This window comes from Pristiophorus japonicus, chromosome 4 (assembly GCF_044704955.1).
Source record: "Pristiophorus japonicus isolate sPriJap1 chromosome 4, sPriJap1.hap1, whole genome shotgun sequence".
NCBI classification, from domain to species: Eukaryota; Metazoa; Chordata; class Chondrichthyes; family Pristiophoridae; genus Pristiophorus; species Pristiophorus japonicus.
The window spans coordinates 177,950,749-177,964,839 of NC_091980.1; the positions used below are offsets into that span (position 1 = coordinate 177,950,749).

General features: G+C 47.5%; 1 protein-coding gene across 2 annotated transcripts in view; it reads right to left on the reverse strand.

The window, feature by feature from the left end:
- Positions 1-8,458: 8,458 nt before the first annotated feature.
- Positions 8,459-14,091, reverse strand: part of LOC139262263 (kunitz-type protease inhibitor 1-like) — a 70,954-nt gene continuing 65,321 nt past the window's right edge. For both annotated transcript variants that reach the window (XM_070877408.1, XM_070877407.1), the window contains 3 exons: positions 13,200-13,370; positions 9,444-9,503; positions 8,459-8,657 (listed from right to left, as the gene is read on the reverse strand). In XM_070877408.1, coding sequence (XP_070733509.1) covers positions 8,479-8,657; positions 9,444-9,503; positions 13,200-13,370 — 410 coding nt within the window. In that variant the 3' untranslated portion in view covers positions 8,459-8,478. The remainder of the gene's footprint in view (positions 8,658-9,443; positions 9,504-13,199; positions 13,371-14,091) is intronic.

Below are 14,091 nucleotides of genomic sequence, written 5' to 3' on the forward strand. Positions count from 1 at the left end.
TGTGAAGTTCCTTGAGAGGGTACAGAGATTCACCAGATTGGTTCCAGGGATAAGGAATTTTAGCTACAAAGTTAGATTGGAGAAGCTGGGCTTGTTCTCCTTGGAGTAAAGGAGGTCGAGGGGAGATTTGACAGAGGTATACAAGATTATGACAGGTTTAGATAAGGTAGATAAAGAAAAGCTGTTCCCATTAGCTGATGGTACAAGGACTAGGGGACACAGATTTAAGGTTTTGGGCAAGAGATACAGAGGTATTTTTTAAGCAGCGAGCGAGTGGTAATGACCTGGAATTCGCTGCCTACTAGGGTAGTGGTAGCGGAGACGATCAATGATTTCAAAAGGAAACTGGATAGGCATTTGAGGGAAATAAACTTGCAGGGCTACGGGGATAAAGCAGGGGAATGGGACTGACTGGATTGCTCTCCAGAGAGCCGGCATGGACTCGATAGGCCGAATGGTCTCCTTCTGTAATGACTCTGGTGGAGGAATCAAGAACAAGGAGCCATAATGAAATTAGAGACCGGCCGTTCAGGAATGCAATCAGTAAGTCGGGTTGCATACAAAGGGTGGTGGAAATGTGGAACTCTCTCCCCCGAAAAGGTTGTGGATGCTGGGACAATTGGAGTTTTCAAGACTGAGGTGGTTAGATTGTTGTTAGGTAAGGGTATCAAGATACATGGAGCAAATGGAGCCTAGGTGAAAATCTACGAGCCTAGGCTCGAGGGGATGAATGGCCGACTCCTATTTCTAAGTGCTATTATCCCGGACACAGCAATGACGGGAGTGGCCAGTTGATCTCATGTGTTAGTATTTGCTCGAGGGAGGGGCAGCGGGAGAACTCCCTGTTCTTTTTCGAATAGTGCCATTGGGGATCTCGAATGTCCACCTGCACAGGCAAGGTGGGACCTCTGTTAAAATGCCTCGCCCAATAAGACAGCAACCTCCCACAACGCTACCCCATCAGTGATGCACTTTAGTGTCAGCCATGGTAGAAGGACCCACAAGCTTCTGACCCAGAGAGGAGAGAATTCATCGGACAAAAGTTATTGAAGGGACAGTGGCAGCTGTGGAGTTTGACTGGGGCGGTACACCGGTCACACTGGAAAGCAGGAGTCCCAAGGCGAACTTAGGGATGACAGAAGCCTTCCCTGCACCACTTGATCAGGGTTGAGGTCTTCCAGTTCCTTACATCTTCACCTCTGAGGAAACAACAAAATACTGAGACACACATTTACAAACATTTAAAAAAAACGATCAGCTTTTTAAACTGTAGAGACCGGTGGTTAAAGAGTAACTAGTTAGAAAAATGGTAGTCATGTTACCCACATGCCTCAGCGAGAGTGAAACCACTATTGGAGCCAAAGAGCGGTTCCACCCGCGCTGAGCAGTATGGGTAACCTGGCCTTCCATTCATTAGGAGGGTAACCGGTGCTGCTGCAGGTTTGGTCGGCAACTGCCTGTTTTTTTGATGGGGGCGTGTCTGGATAATCAAAAATTGCAGTCTGCTTCTTTAGCTACAAGCCAAATTACTCTGTTTTTCACGATGTAGCAGCATAAGATTTTTAAATCAGCCTGAACAAGCCAACCATTTATTCTGCAGCCGAAGAAAGGACAGATAATGAATCACGTTTGAGGGGGGGGGGGGGGGTCAGAGATTCTTTAAAAGTCAGCGTGTCAACCTTATCTGACCATCCCCCAGACACAGAAATAAATCTCTTCCCGTCGAAACGCCAGTGCCCTCTCAGGAAGGCAATGTGTCAGCAGCTCCACCTAGTGACAGCAGTGAGGAAATCACTGAACTGTTCAATTGGTTGTAATTTTATAATGGGAAGAGTTCACAACATAAATATAGACGAGGGAGGCTGTGCCCTGTCCCAGCTTATCCATACACACAAAAATACAACTTACCAGCTCCCTCATCATGCCATCTAACAATTTTTTGAAAGAAAGGCACGTTTATTTAATGCCTTTCACCTCAGGACGTCCCAAAGCGGGTAAAGCCAATGAAGTAGTTTTGAAGTGTGGTCACTGTTGTAATGTAGGAAGCTCCGGCTGCCAAATTGCACACAGCAAGGTCTCACAAACAGCGATCTGATACTGACCAGATAATCTAATTTTGGTGGTGTTGGTTGAGGGATAAATATTGAAGAACTCCGTGCTCTTATTCAAATAGTGCCATGGGATCTTTTACATCTACCTGCGAAGATCGACAGGGTCGCATCTGAAAGACGGCACCTCTGACAGTGGGGCACTCCCACAGTACTGAACTGGAAGTGTCAGCTTAGATGTTGTGCTCAAGTCTTTGGAGTGGGGACTTCAAGCCACGGCATTCTGACTCAGGGCAAGAGTGCTATAAATGAGACACAGTTGACACATTGCTGTAGGAGCTACCCAACATATTTAACCATACACTGATGCCCGCCACTTGTTGAACAGCCTACCATAGAAAGATACAGCACAGGAGGCGGCCATTCAGCCCATCATACCTACGCCAGTTCTTTGAAAGCTATCACATCAGTCCCATACCGCCTGACACTGTCTCCTTTTACAGTATGTATCCAATTGGCTTTTGAAAGTGATTATTAAACCTGCTTTCACCACCCTTTCAGGCAGTGCCTTCCTGATCACAACAACTTGTGGCATAATTTGTTTTTCCTGTTGGCTCTTGTTCTTTTGCAAATTACCTTAAATCTGTGTCCTCAGGTTACTGAACAGTCTATCCTTATTTACTCTATCAAAGCCATTTACAATTTTGAACAGCTCAATCAAATCTCCTCAACTTCTGCTCAAAGGAGAATAACCTATGCTTCTCCAATCTCTCCATATAACTGGAGTATCTCATCACTGTTACCATTCTAGTAAATCTCTTCTGCACCCGCTCAAAGGCTTTATAAAAGGTTTTGCAGAATTTCCTTGCTTTTGTACTCTATGTCTCAATTAATAAAGCTAAGGAACCCAAATGCTTTTTCAACAGCCTTCGCAACTTGCCCTGCCACCCTCAAAGATTTGTGTACATACACCCCCAGATCTCTTCTCTCTTCTTGCACCCCTTTAAAATTGAACCATTTAGTGTAGATTGCCTCTTCTCATTCTTCCTACCAATATGCATCATTTCTCACTTCTGTTAAATTTCATCTGCCACGTGTCTGCCCATTTCACCAGTCTATGTCCCCCTGAAGTCTGTTTCTATCCCCCTCATTGTTTACTACATTTCTGAGATTCGTGTCATCTGCAAACCTTGAAATTAAGTCCAGGTCATTAATATACATCAAAAAGAGCATTGGTCCCAACATCACCTCCCTACAGTCTAAAACAAACTGTTCACCATCACTCTCTGCTTTCTGTCCCTTAGCCAATCCTGTATCCACGCTGCCACTGCCCTTTAATCCCATTCACTTTAATTCTGCTAACGTCTATTATGTCATCATAGGCAGTCCCTCGAAATTGAGGAAGACTTGCTTCCACTCTAAAAATGAGTTCTTTGGTGACTGAACAGTCCAATACAGGAATTACAGTCTCTGTCACAGGTGGGACAGACAGTTCATTGAAGGCAAGGGTGGGTGGGATTGGTTTTCTGCACGCTCCTTCCGCTGCCTGCGCTTGCTTTCTGCATGCTCTCGGCGATGAGACTCGAGGTGCTCAGCGCCCTCCTGGGTACTTTATCAAACACCTTTTGAAAGTCCATACACATCAACTGCACTACCCACATTAACCCTCTACATTACAAAGAACTCGATCAAGTTAATTAAACACAATTTGCCTTTAACAAATCTGTGCTGACTTTCATTTACTAGTTCATACATTTTCCAAGTGCCAATTAATTTAGTCCCTGATCATTGTCTCTACCACAGATGTTAGGCTGACTGGCCTATAATTGTTAGGTTTATACTCCTCTCTTTTTTGAGCAGTTGTGTACCATTTTCAATCATTCAGTCCTCTGGCACCAGCCCGATATCTAAGGAGGATTGGAAGATTGTGGCCAGACCCTCCATTATTTCCACCTGTACTTCCCTCAGTAACCGAGGATGCATCCCATCTGGATCAGGTAATTTTTCTACCTCGAGTACTGCCAATCTTTAAGTACCTCCTCTTTATTTTTCATCCTATTCAATATCACTACTGCCTCTTCCTTTACTGCCAAATTGTCAGCATCCTCTTCTCTAGTGACAGCAGATGGAAAATACTCATTGAGTACCTCACTGACAAATGGCCTGCTTGGGTGTGGTACTGTAGGACTGCCAGCTCCATGGGGGGAGGAGAGCTAAGGGGCGCATCTGTCTGCTGGCTGGTAAGAAGGAAAAACTTGCACTTATATAGTGCCTTACGACCTCAGGATATCCAAAAGCACTTTACAGCCAACAAAGTATTTTTTGAAGTGTGGACACTGTTGTAATGTAGGAAACGCAGCAGCCAATTCGCGGACAGCGACGTCCCACAAACAATAATGTGATAATGATCAGATAATCTGTTTTAGTGATGTTGGTGGCGAGATCACTATTGGCCATGGATCTTTTACGTCCACCTGGGAGGGCAGATGGGGCTTTGGTTTAACCTCTCAGCCGAAAGACGGCATCTCCGGCAGCACAGCTCTCCCTCAGTACTGCACTGGGAGTATCAGCCTAGATATTATCCTCTGGAGTGGGACTTGAACCTTCTGACTTAGAGGCGAGAGTGCCCCCAAGCTTCGACTTGAAATCAAAGGCTTGCTAAGAAAATACAAACTGTTGGTCCATAGATCCTCTGTCTAGAAATACATATTTTAATATACAAATAAAAATATTAAAGTAGGAAGCAAAAAATAAAATATAAATTCACGCCTAAGCAGGTTGATCTAAAAAAAAACCAGGATACCTGTGCTTGCAAGGCAGAAATTACATAGGATAATAACCTTTACAAAAGAAAGACAAAACTGTTATGACTTTCAGATAAAATACATTACAATTGAAGGTCCACGTGCGTGCACTGATGCTGCACCAAAATCACAACTAATAAAGGGATGGTGCAATTGTAAATGGGACACTTTATAATGTATGTTTCTGAGGCAGAGTACATCCATGTGTCACATGGCTATATATAGTGATACCACAAGTCCTAGCAAGAATGGAGATGATTGGATAATTCCCCCGTCAATCCTGCCTGCTGTGACTGGGATTGATTTTATGCACATAATTGCATTATGTAACTATCTTTCACTCACTGCATTTTCTAGAGAAATAGTCCTGCTTTTATCAGAAGTTGCGTCAGTTTAGGTCACGAGTTCCGTTTGCTGTAGTTCATAGAGGCTCTTTTAAAGTAGATTCTGTAGACTGTTTGCTGAGCAAATACTTTGCTGCAAGAAATGCATGGTTTGCTGCAAGTCCTGCTGCAAGTCCCGCCTTCCCTCCAATTCATTGGCTGACACACTAGTGTCAATAGACACTAGTGTTAGAATGTTCAGCACAACTGCACACCATTGAAAACCGTGGGCGTTTAAGCTTGCCTTGTAATGTAGGACTTGCAGCAGCCAATTTTTACACAGCAAGGTCCCACGAACAGCAATGTGATAACTGATCAGATGAGCTGTTTCAGTGATATTGGTTGAGGGATAATTAAAGGCCAGGACACTCGGAAAACTATCCTACTCTTCTTCGAATAGTGCCATGGGATCTTTTACATCTACCCAAGAGGGGAGACTTGGTTTGACATCTCAACTGAAAGACGGCATCTCCCTCAGTGAGAGCACCAGCCTGGATCATGTGCTCAAGTCTCTGGAGTGGGACTTGAACCTACAATCGTCTGACTCAGGAGGAGAGAGTGCTATCAACTGAGCCACGACTGACACGGATAGCAGGTTGGTGGTTAATGATATTAGGGGAGGGGGAGGGGGGGGGGAGAGTTGGCAAGAAACAACACAATTTAAAATTGTGGCTTAAAAAATAAATGTTATGGAAATAGAGAGACAATGGGGGAACAATCTACACTCCACATTAGTCTTAGTTGTCATGGTAACTACTGGCCCACACACACATTCAATGAAAAGCAGAGATGTTATCAGCTCTGTAGTATCCCTGGGCCTAACACTTGGGATGGAATAGGATTTTTTTTTTGGGGGGGGGGGTGGGGGTGGTTCATGACCCTTTAAATGGCACTGGAGATTGTGGAATCGTTGAGGTGGTTTACGTACAGCATATTTAAAAAAATATATAAAATGGCAGCCTTAAAAACAAAAGCAATTTAAGTTGGAATTAACCCCACGAGTGCCCCGAGATGAACAAGTAACATTGAAGCCTTGATCAGATGGAGTGAACTTACAATTAAAAAGCATTCACCGAAGGACTATTGGAAGTGCCATGATGTTGGGTCTGTGACTCTGATTGGCGCCAAGGTTGGGCACCACAGGGTGATCTCCATAAGGCTATGGCCGCACACAGACGGCGGGTATCAATCCCCGGTTTACAAGCACTGAAAAAAAACCCCATCGACAAATGATTCAAATTTCACATGAAAATTCGGAAGGGATTCAAAATTATACGCAATTCAGTTGATGAATGAGCAGCCGGGATCATCAATGGTGACCCACCGGAGTAGAGAAGCTGCTTCCCATTCAGCTCCAGATTACCAACACCCTAATGGCTAGGCTTGGGCAAGGAGAGGGAAGGTTATCAATGAATAATGGGTAAGGTGAGAAACAGAGGGAAGGTTACCGTTAAGCTGCATCCATGAGTCACATGCATTTAGCTGGATAGACCCCTGTAGACCCCAGTACACACTTTGGCGGCGGGGCTTTCTATGCTTTCAGCATTGCCAACCTGTACATACAGTCACTGGGTTTAGGTAAGTGAGCCGTGTCCCTATGAGGAGAGAGTGTCGATATCTGGTAACCAGAATGTAAACTTATGAACAGTTTGGTTCGGAGCATGGTGATGAGATTCCACCAGTGTGTCCGACGCCTTAATAAAAACAGCACAGGGTTTGTGTTTAACCTCACCCTCAAAACACTAGCCAATGAAAAGGAACACAGGAGATAGCTGGATTTATACACAGGAGCTAATCATTTGCTTCCCCTTCCTATCGGCCATCCTCCCCTCGACGAGCAAGTGGGCTTGTTCGACCCCAGTTCTCTGTGTACGGGAAGCCCTTGAACTGATCTCATGTTATCTCCTCCCCTCCAGTTAAAAACCCTCTGAGCCAGAGAACAAAATAAATATACATTCAGATACATCCATCCCAAGCTGGTCTCTCTCTCTCTCTCTTTCTCTCTCTCTGTCTGTCACACTGGATTCCAAGAGACCAGTGTGTGTGAGCTATGTTTAGAGCCAAATACTCGCTCCCTCATCCTGGCAACACACACACGGCCCGAAAACTGGGCCCAGTGGCACGATTTACAGAGCAAAGTGTCAGGTGCTGGCCCCCAGAATCAAAACTGTCGCGTTGGTGCAAAAGCACCTCCAGAGTCAAGGAGAGAAGGGGGAGAGAGAGGGGCAGGGGATGGAGAGAGAGAGAGAGAGAGAGAGAGAGAGAGAGAGAGAGAGAGATTATCGCTGATTGGCAGAGGCGGGAGAAAGAAAGAATATTGCAACAGAGGAGGGAGGCAGAGAGAACATTCCAGGGAGGAGCAACTGATGGGGAGAGAGAGGGTGGGAGAGGGAGAAAGGGAGAGCACGCAGAATGCAGGCAAATAAAACTCCCACTTGTTTCTGCCTTGGTTTGAACTTCGACCCTTTGTTCAGATCAGATGAGAACTTGTTTACTTGCATTAAAAAAGTAACTGTCCAACCCCCGAACAATTTGGCAGATATTCAGCAGTCACGGGGAACTTGGAAGGAATGCGTGTTTTATAGAACATTTTAGATCCTAGGCCTGCTCCATGTTAATCTCGGAGTCTGATCTTCCTGCAATGAGGGGATTCAGTTCAGGCTCCGCTAAGCCGCCATCTTGCCTGAAATTCGGACAACCCCACAGTCAGGGGCCCAGATAATGTGCAGACCCCCTAGACAGCCAGAGTGGGGGGGGACCAATCACCTTTGAATTCCGATTTCAACAAATACCCCCCTCCACCCCCTCAAATGGTACCTTACTGTCCAAAGCCGACTCTCTAAAGCCACCTTCCCGAGCCCGGGCAACCAGAGGGAAATAAAGGGGGCCAATGGCGAACCCACTGCAGGCCAGGCTCGGCGATTTCATGATCCAGCAGGATACTGAGAGCGCACAACCAGAAACTCCCATGGAGGAATGAAAAGGAGGCACTTAGCCGGGCTGGGCTGCATCCAATCGGCCACCAGATTGACACCATTACGTACAAAACAGGAAGTCCACCGACTCGTCATTAGAGCCTCATCCGCCCACCATCCAGCACTCAAAAAACAATATTACTTTATAATCTACAAACAGGAACCCATCAGTTTCTACCCAGACCCTTTGCCGCCGCCGCCCTCCCCCCCCCCACCCCACCCATACAGTCTTTAAATGGAAATGGGAGTTATTGGCCCCCCTCACGCCTCAGATGGGCTTCGACTGCAAGGCCACCAGCTTCTTCACCTCCTCGGTGGTGGAGCCGTTGGAACTGGACTGACACGCTTGCCGCCGGTTCTGCTTCTTCATCTTCAGCAGGAAGTAGACCAGGATGGCAACCACCGCGGCGATACAGATGGCCAGGACCACGGCTATGGCAATGCCAGCTGGGGGAGAGAGAGAGAGAGAGAAAGAGAGGGGGTCAGGTCAGGAGAGAGGGAGGGAGGAAGAGATACTGCTGCCCCCTCCCCGACGTCCACTCCCTTAATCCCTCCCCACCCACCGTCCCTCCCCACTGTCCCTTCCCCTAATCCCTCCCCACCCATAATCCCTTGTCACCATTCCTTTCCCGAATCCCTCCCCACCCACAATCCCTCGTCACCGTCCCCCCCTCTAATCCCTCGTCACCGTCCCCCCCTCTAATCCCTCGTCACCGTCCCTTCCCCTAATCCCTCCCCACCCATAATCCCTTGTCACCATTCCTTCCCCGAATCCCTCCCCACCCACAATCCCTCGTCACCGTCCCTTCCTTTAATCCCTCGTCACCGTCCCTTCCTTTAATCCCTCCCCACCCACAATCCCTCGTCACCGTCCCTTCCTTTAATCCCTCCCCACCCATAATCCCTTGTCACCATTCCTTCCCCGAATCCCTCCCCACCCACAATCCCTCGTCACCGTCCCCCCCTCTAATCCCTCGTCACCGTCCCCCCCTCTAATCCCTCGTCACCGTCCCCCCCTCTAATCCCTCGTCACCGTCCCTTCCCCGAATCCCTCCCCACCCACAATCCCTCGTCACCGTCCCTTCCTCTAATCCCTCGTCACCGTCCCTTCCCCGAATCCCTCCCCACCCACAATCCCTCGTCACCGTCCCTTCCCCGAATCCCTCCCCACCCACAATCCCTCGTCACCGTCCCTTCCTCTAATCCCTCCCCTCCCAATCATGAGATACTGACCGTTTGAAGACTTTTCTTGCTCTTGCCTCTCAAACAGGCCTCGGGAAAATACGTCCTTTTCTAAAACAGAAAAGATGAGAGGTTAGGACGTCCGGGCAGATGCATCACGAAGTACATGGTGTGAAATGTGAGCTGACCTTGTACAACATGTGCCATCTCCACATTTACAGGTACAAAATTACTCTGGGACTGGGATGTCTGTGCTTCAAGAATTACTCTTCTCTCGAAAGTGCCAACTGGCATGAGGGGTACCAGCCCACAAAACAGTCGCTCAACTGGAGGGAGGGTCCTCGCCCACATATCGAAGTAGAGAGTGCATGACCAAGCTATTCGACCGGGGGCAGGGTGTGGGGGGGGGGATGGGACATCAGAGCTGACCCTGTCCCCCAAACTCGCACACAAGCACAACACTTTATGCAGGGTTATTGGAGCAGCAGTGGGAATCCCCCTTGTCTGAAGCCATCATGGCTGAGTTCAGGCAATTCAATACAGTTACCTTCTGGTCATCATAGCTCCCATGGCCACCGTTATTTAATTAATCCTTGCGATATGGGCATCACTGACAATGACAGCATTTATTGGCACTCCAATCTGGCCCGAGATTAGATTTCTTCCCGAACCGCTGATAGTGGGTTTGATACCCAGGCCACTCCAGAGAACAGTCAACCATGTTGGTGTGGGATTGGAGTCACATATAGGCCGAGACTGGGTAAGGACGGTAGGTTCTTTCCCTACAGGGACATTAGTGAATCAGTTGGGTTTTTACGACAATCCAATGACTTCATGGTCACTTTTTACTGATAGCTTTTTCTTTCAAGTTTGAAAAAAAACTGAATTCAAATTCTCAAACTGGATTATTAAGCCCTGGATGACTAGTCCAGTAACAGAACCACTGCACTAGCAACTGAAACCTCAGCAGCCCAGATGATTAAACAACTACTGTGTGCACTTGGAAGCAGGCCATTCAGCCCCTCGAATGTGTTCTACCTTCAGGTGCTGAATGGCCTTACTCCTGCTCTTATGTCAATCTCTGTCTATTTAAAATGAGCAGTTAGATAAAGCTTGGTTTCTGGCTTGACTGGTGAGTAGTTCAGAGAATGAAAATGCTTCTCAATGGTTTAGAATCAGTGCTGCAGTACAGATAAGCGTCTTCTGGTGGCAGTATTGAGTTTTAAAAGAAAGACTTGCATTTATATAGCGCCTTTCACAATCTCAGGATGTCCCAAAAGCACTTTACAACCAATGAAGTACTTTTGAAGTGTAGTCACTTTTGTAATGTAGCAGCCAATTTGTGCACAGCAAACTCCCACAAACAGCAATGAAATAATGTCCAGGACACTAGGGATAACTCTCCTGCTCTTCTTTAAATAGTGTCGTAGGATCTTATACGTCCAGCCGAGGGGGCAGACGGGGCCTCGGTTTAACATCTCATCCGAAAAACGGCATGTCCGACAGTGCAGCACTCCCTCAGCACTGACCTGGAAGTGTCAGCCTAGATTTTTTTTGTGCTCAAGTCTCTGGAATGGGACTTGAACCCACGATCTTCTGACTCAGAAGCAAGTCGTCATCATCATCATAGGCGGTCCCTTGAACGAGGATGACTTGCTTCCACATGAATTCACAGATATTTCAATGAAGTACCCGATGTTCCAGTCCTGAACTCCAATTGAGGGGGTGGAAGATGCCTGTGCGTGGATTTTTTTTTAACGTGTGGTGACCGTTGCACATCAGTCACCACACGGGCTCGACAGAGCTAGGCCTTTATCCAGGGGCAAAGGTTGAACCAGGACGACTGGAGACCTGAAGCAAGTATGCTACCACTGAGCCACAGCTGACACCAGGAAGGCATCAGTGCACCAGTGCACCCACGGACTTTCCTTCTCCCAGGGCTTGAAGACATATTGGGGTAGAAATTGGGGCACATATGGGGTGTACAATGGGAGCAACGAGGCCACATTTCAGGGATCATTGTCCTGCGCTTCAATTGAGGCTGAAAAATGTTCAAGCCAGAATTGGATTGGCATTTCTTTTTCAGGCGTGCAGGGTAGCCACTTAAAACAGGCCTTAGGCCTCATATGTGCTAATGAGGGGCCTAACACTTGCTTTAGGAGCCCTCAGGAAAATCAGGCTGTCCCAAGAGCAGGGGGTCCATTCAGGCTAAGCAGGCCCGTTCAGGCTTTCCAGGTCTGGATTCGGCCTAGTCCGTAAACTTGAGCTCATTCAAAACTCTGCTGCCCGTATCCTAACTTGCACCAAGTCCCGTTCACCCATCACTGCTGTGTTCGCTGACCTTCTGTTTAAGCAAGGCCATGATTTTAAAAATTCTCATCCTGGTTTTCAAATCCCTCCATGGCCTCGGCCCCCCCCATCTCTTTAAATCCCTCCAGCCCCACAACCCTCCGAGATAACTGCACTCCTCCAATTCTGCCCTCTGTCGCATCCCCGATTTTAATTGCTCCGCCATTGGCGGCTGTGTCTTCAGCTGCTGAGACCCTTAGCTCTGGAATTCCCTCCGGAGAACACTCTGCCTTTCTCTCTCTCTCTCTCTCTCCTTCATTATGACACTCCTTAAAACCTACCATTTTGGACAAGCTTTTGATCCTGTGCCCTAATATCTCTGTGACTCGGTGTCAAATTTTGTTTGATAACGCTCCTGTGAAGCGCCTTAGGATGCTCGACTACGTTAAAGAAGTAATTGCAAGTGGTTTTTGTCAATAGGCACCACTGAAAAGGTAACTTAAAAAAAAATTGATGTGGAGCAGTGCTCCTCCCTGCATCCACGACACACCGCTGCCATTGCCCCCCCCCCCACACTCCCACTGTAACCCGCCCCCTCCCACTTTGCTGCCACATAACCGAGGGCCACTGCCGACGAGCCAAGCTGCCCAGAACTTGTTTACCGAAATGCACACGCTGTCTGTGGAGGCACGACAGGCAACCAAATGATTGAAATGAGGCTCCTGGGTGTGGGTGCGTGTAGCCTGGCTGTTCACCAATCATAGGCCCGAGAACAGGCTCACATTTTCACCATATTATCATTGGTCTTATACAATGGGAATGATAGGGAAGGAGTTTGGTCCATTAGGATCCTATACAATAGGAGTGAATGGGAAGGGGTTTATAAGGACATAAGAAATAGGAACAGGAGTAGGCCATACGGCCCCTCGAGCCTGCTCTGCCATTCAATATCATGGCTGATCTGATCATGGACGCAGCTCCACTTCCCTGCCTGCTCCCATAACCCCTTATCGTTTCTGTCTTAAATTTATTCAATGTCCCAGCTTCCACAGCTCTCTGAGGCAGCGAATTCCACAGATTTACAACCCTCAGAAGAAATTTCTCCTCATCTGTTTTAAATTGGCAGCCCCTTATTCTAAGATCATGCCCTCTAATTCTAGTCTGCCCTATCTGTGGAAACATCCTCTCTGCATCCACCTTGTCAAGCCGCCTCATAATCTTATATGTTTCGATAAGATCACCTCTCATTCTTCTGAATTCCAATGAATAGAGGCCCAACCTACTCAACCTTTCCTCATAAGTCAAGCCCCTCATCCCCGGAATCAACCTTGTGAACCTTCTCTGAACTGCCTCCAAAGCAAATATGTCCTTTCGTCCATTGGGATTCTATACAATGGGAGTGAATGGAAAGGATTTGGTCCATTGGAATTCTGGCCCCAAGGTAAATTGTGGAGAGGGGGTGTACAGTCTACAGTTGAAGCGCTATCGACAAGGGTCACACCGATGATGTGGTCCTACCGGTCACTCCTTTGCAGGCCTGCATACATTCCTTCTCCTTTTCAAAGCGGTTTTCATTGCCGTCGCAGCCGCCATATGTGAAGCGTTCACACGACTTGCTGAAGGGGTTGTAGTAGAAGCGGCTGAAGTCCGCTCGACAGCGGCCGGTCACGGGAGGATACACACAGCGAGCTGAAGGCAGACAACGACAGCGTGGGTTAACGCACCGCAACCACAATCGCAGCTACCATCGCCGCTGCTTGGTCAGAGAAGCCGTCTGTTCGCAATACAGCTCAGAGAGAGAAAGGGCAGAGCAGGCAGACTGCAACTTAATCAATGACAAGCACAAACAGCGAGAAAGCGAGAGAGAGAGAGAGAGAGAGGGGGGGGGGGGGAGGGGGAGAGAGAGAGAGATAACAAGAGATGGAGAGATGGCGAAAAAAACTAGACATCGAGAGATAAAGAAATAATGAGAGAGCGATAAAGAAATAGCAAAAGCGAAAGCTGGCAACTCTATCAATGGTATGCACATATACAGAGATCGAGCGAAGAGAGATAGAAAGATGGAGTGAGAGAGAGAGAGAAAAATAGAGACGCAGAGAAACCAAGAAAGGAACAGAGAAGGAGAGGATTCAGTTCATTCAAGGATGTGTGAAACCCATCCTTAGCCCCCTCCTCTTCCTCATCTACATGCTGCCCTTCAGCAACTTCATCCAAAGACGCGGGTCAGATTCCACATGTACGCCCAGCTCTAGCACTCTACCAACTCTCTCGGCCACACCCACTGCCTGTTACAAACTGCTTGTTCGACATTGAATACTGGATGAACTACAATTTCCTCCAGTTAAATATTGGGAAGAACAAAGAGTATGTCTTTGGCTCTCGTCACAAACTCCGTTCCTAGCCACAGATT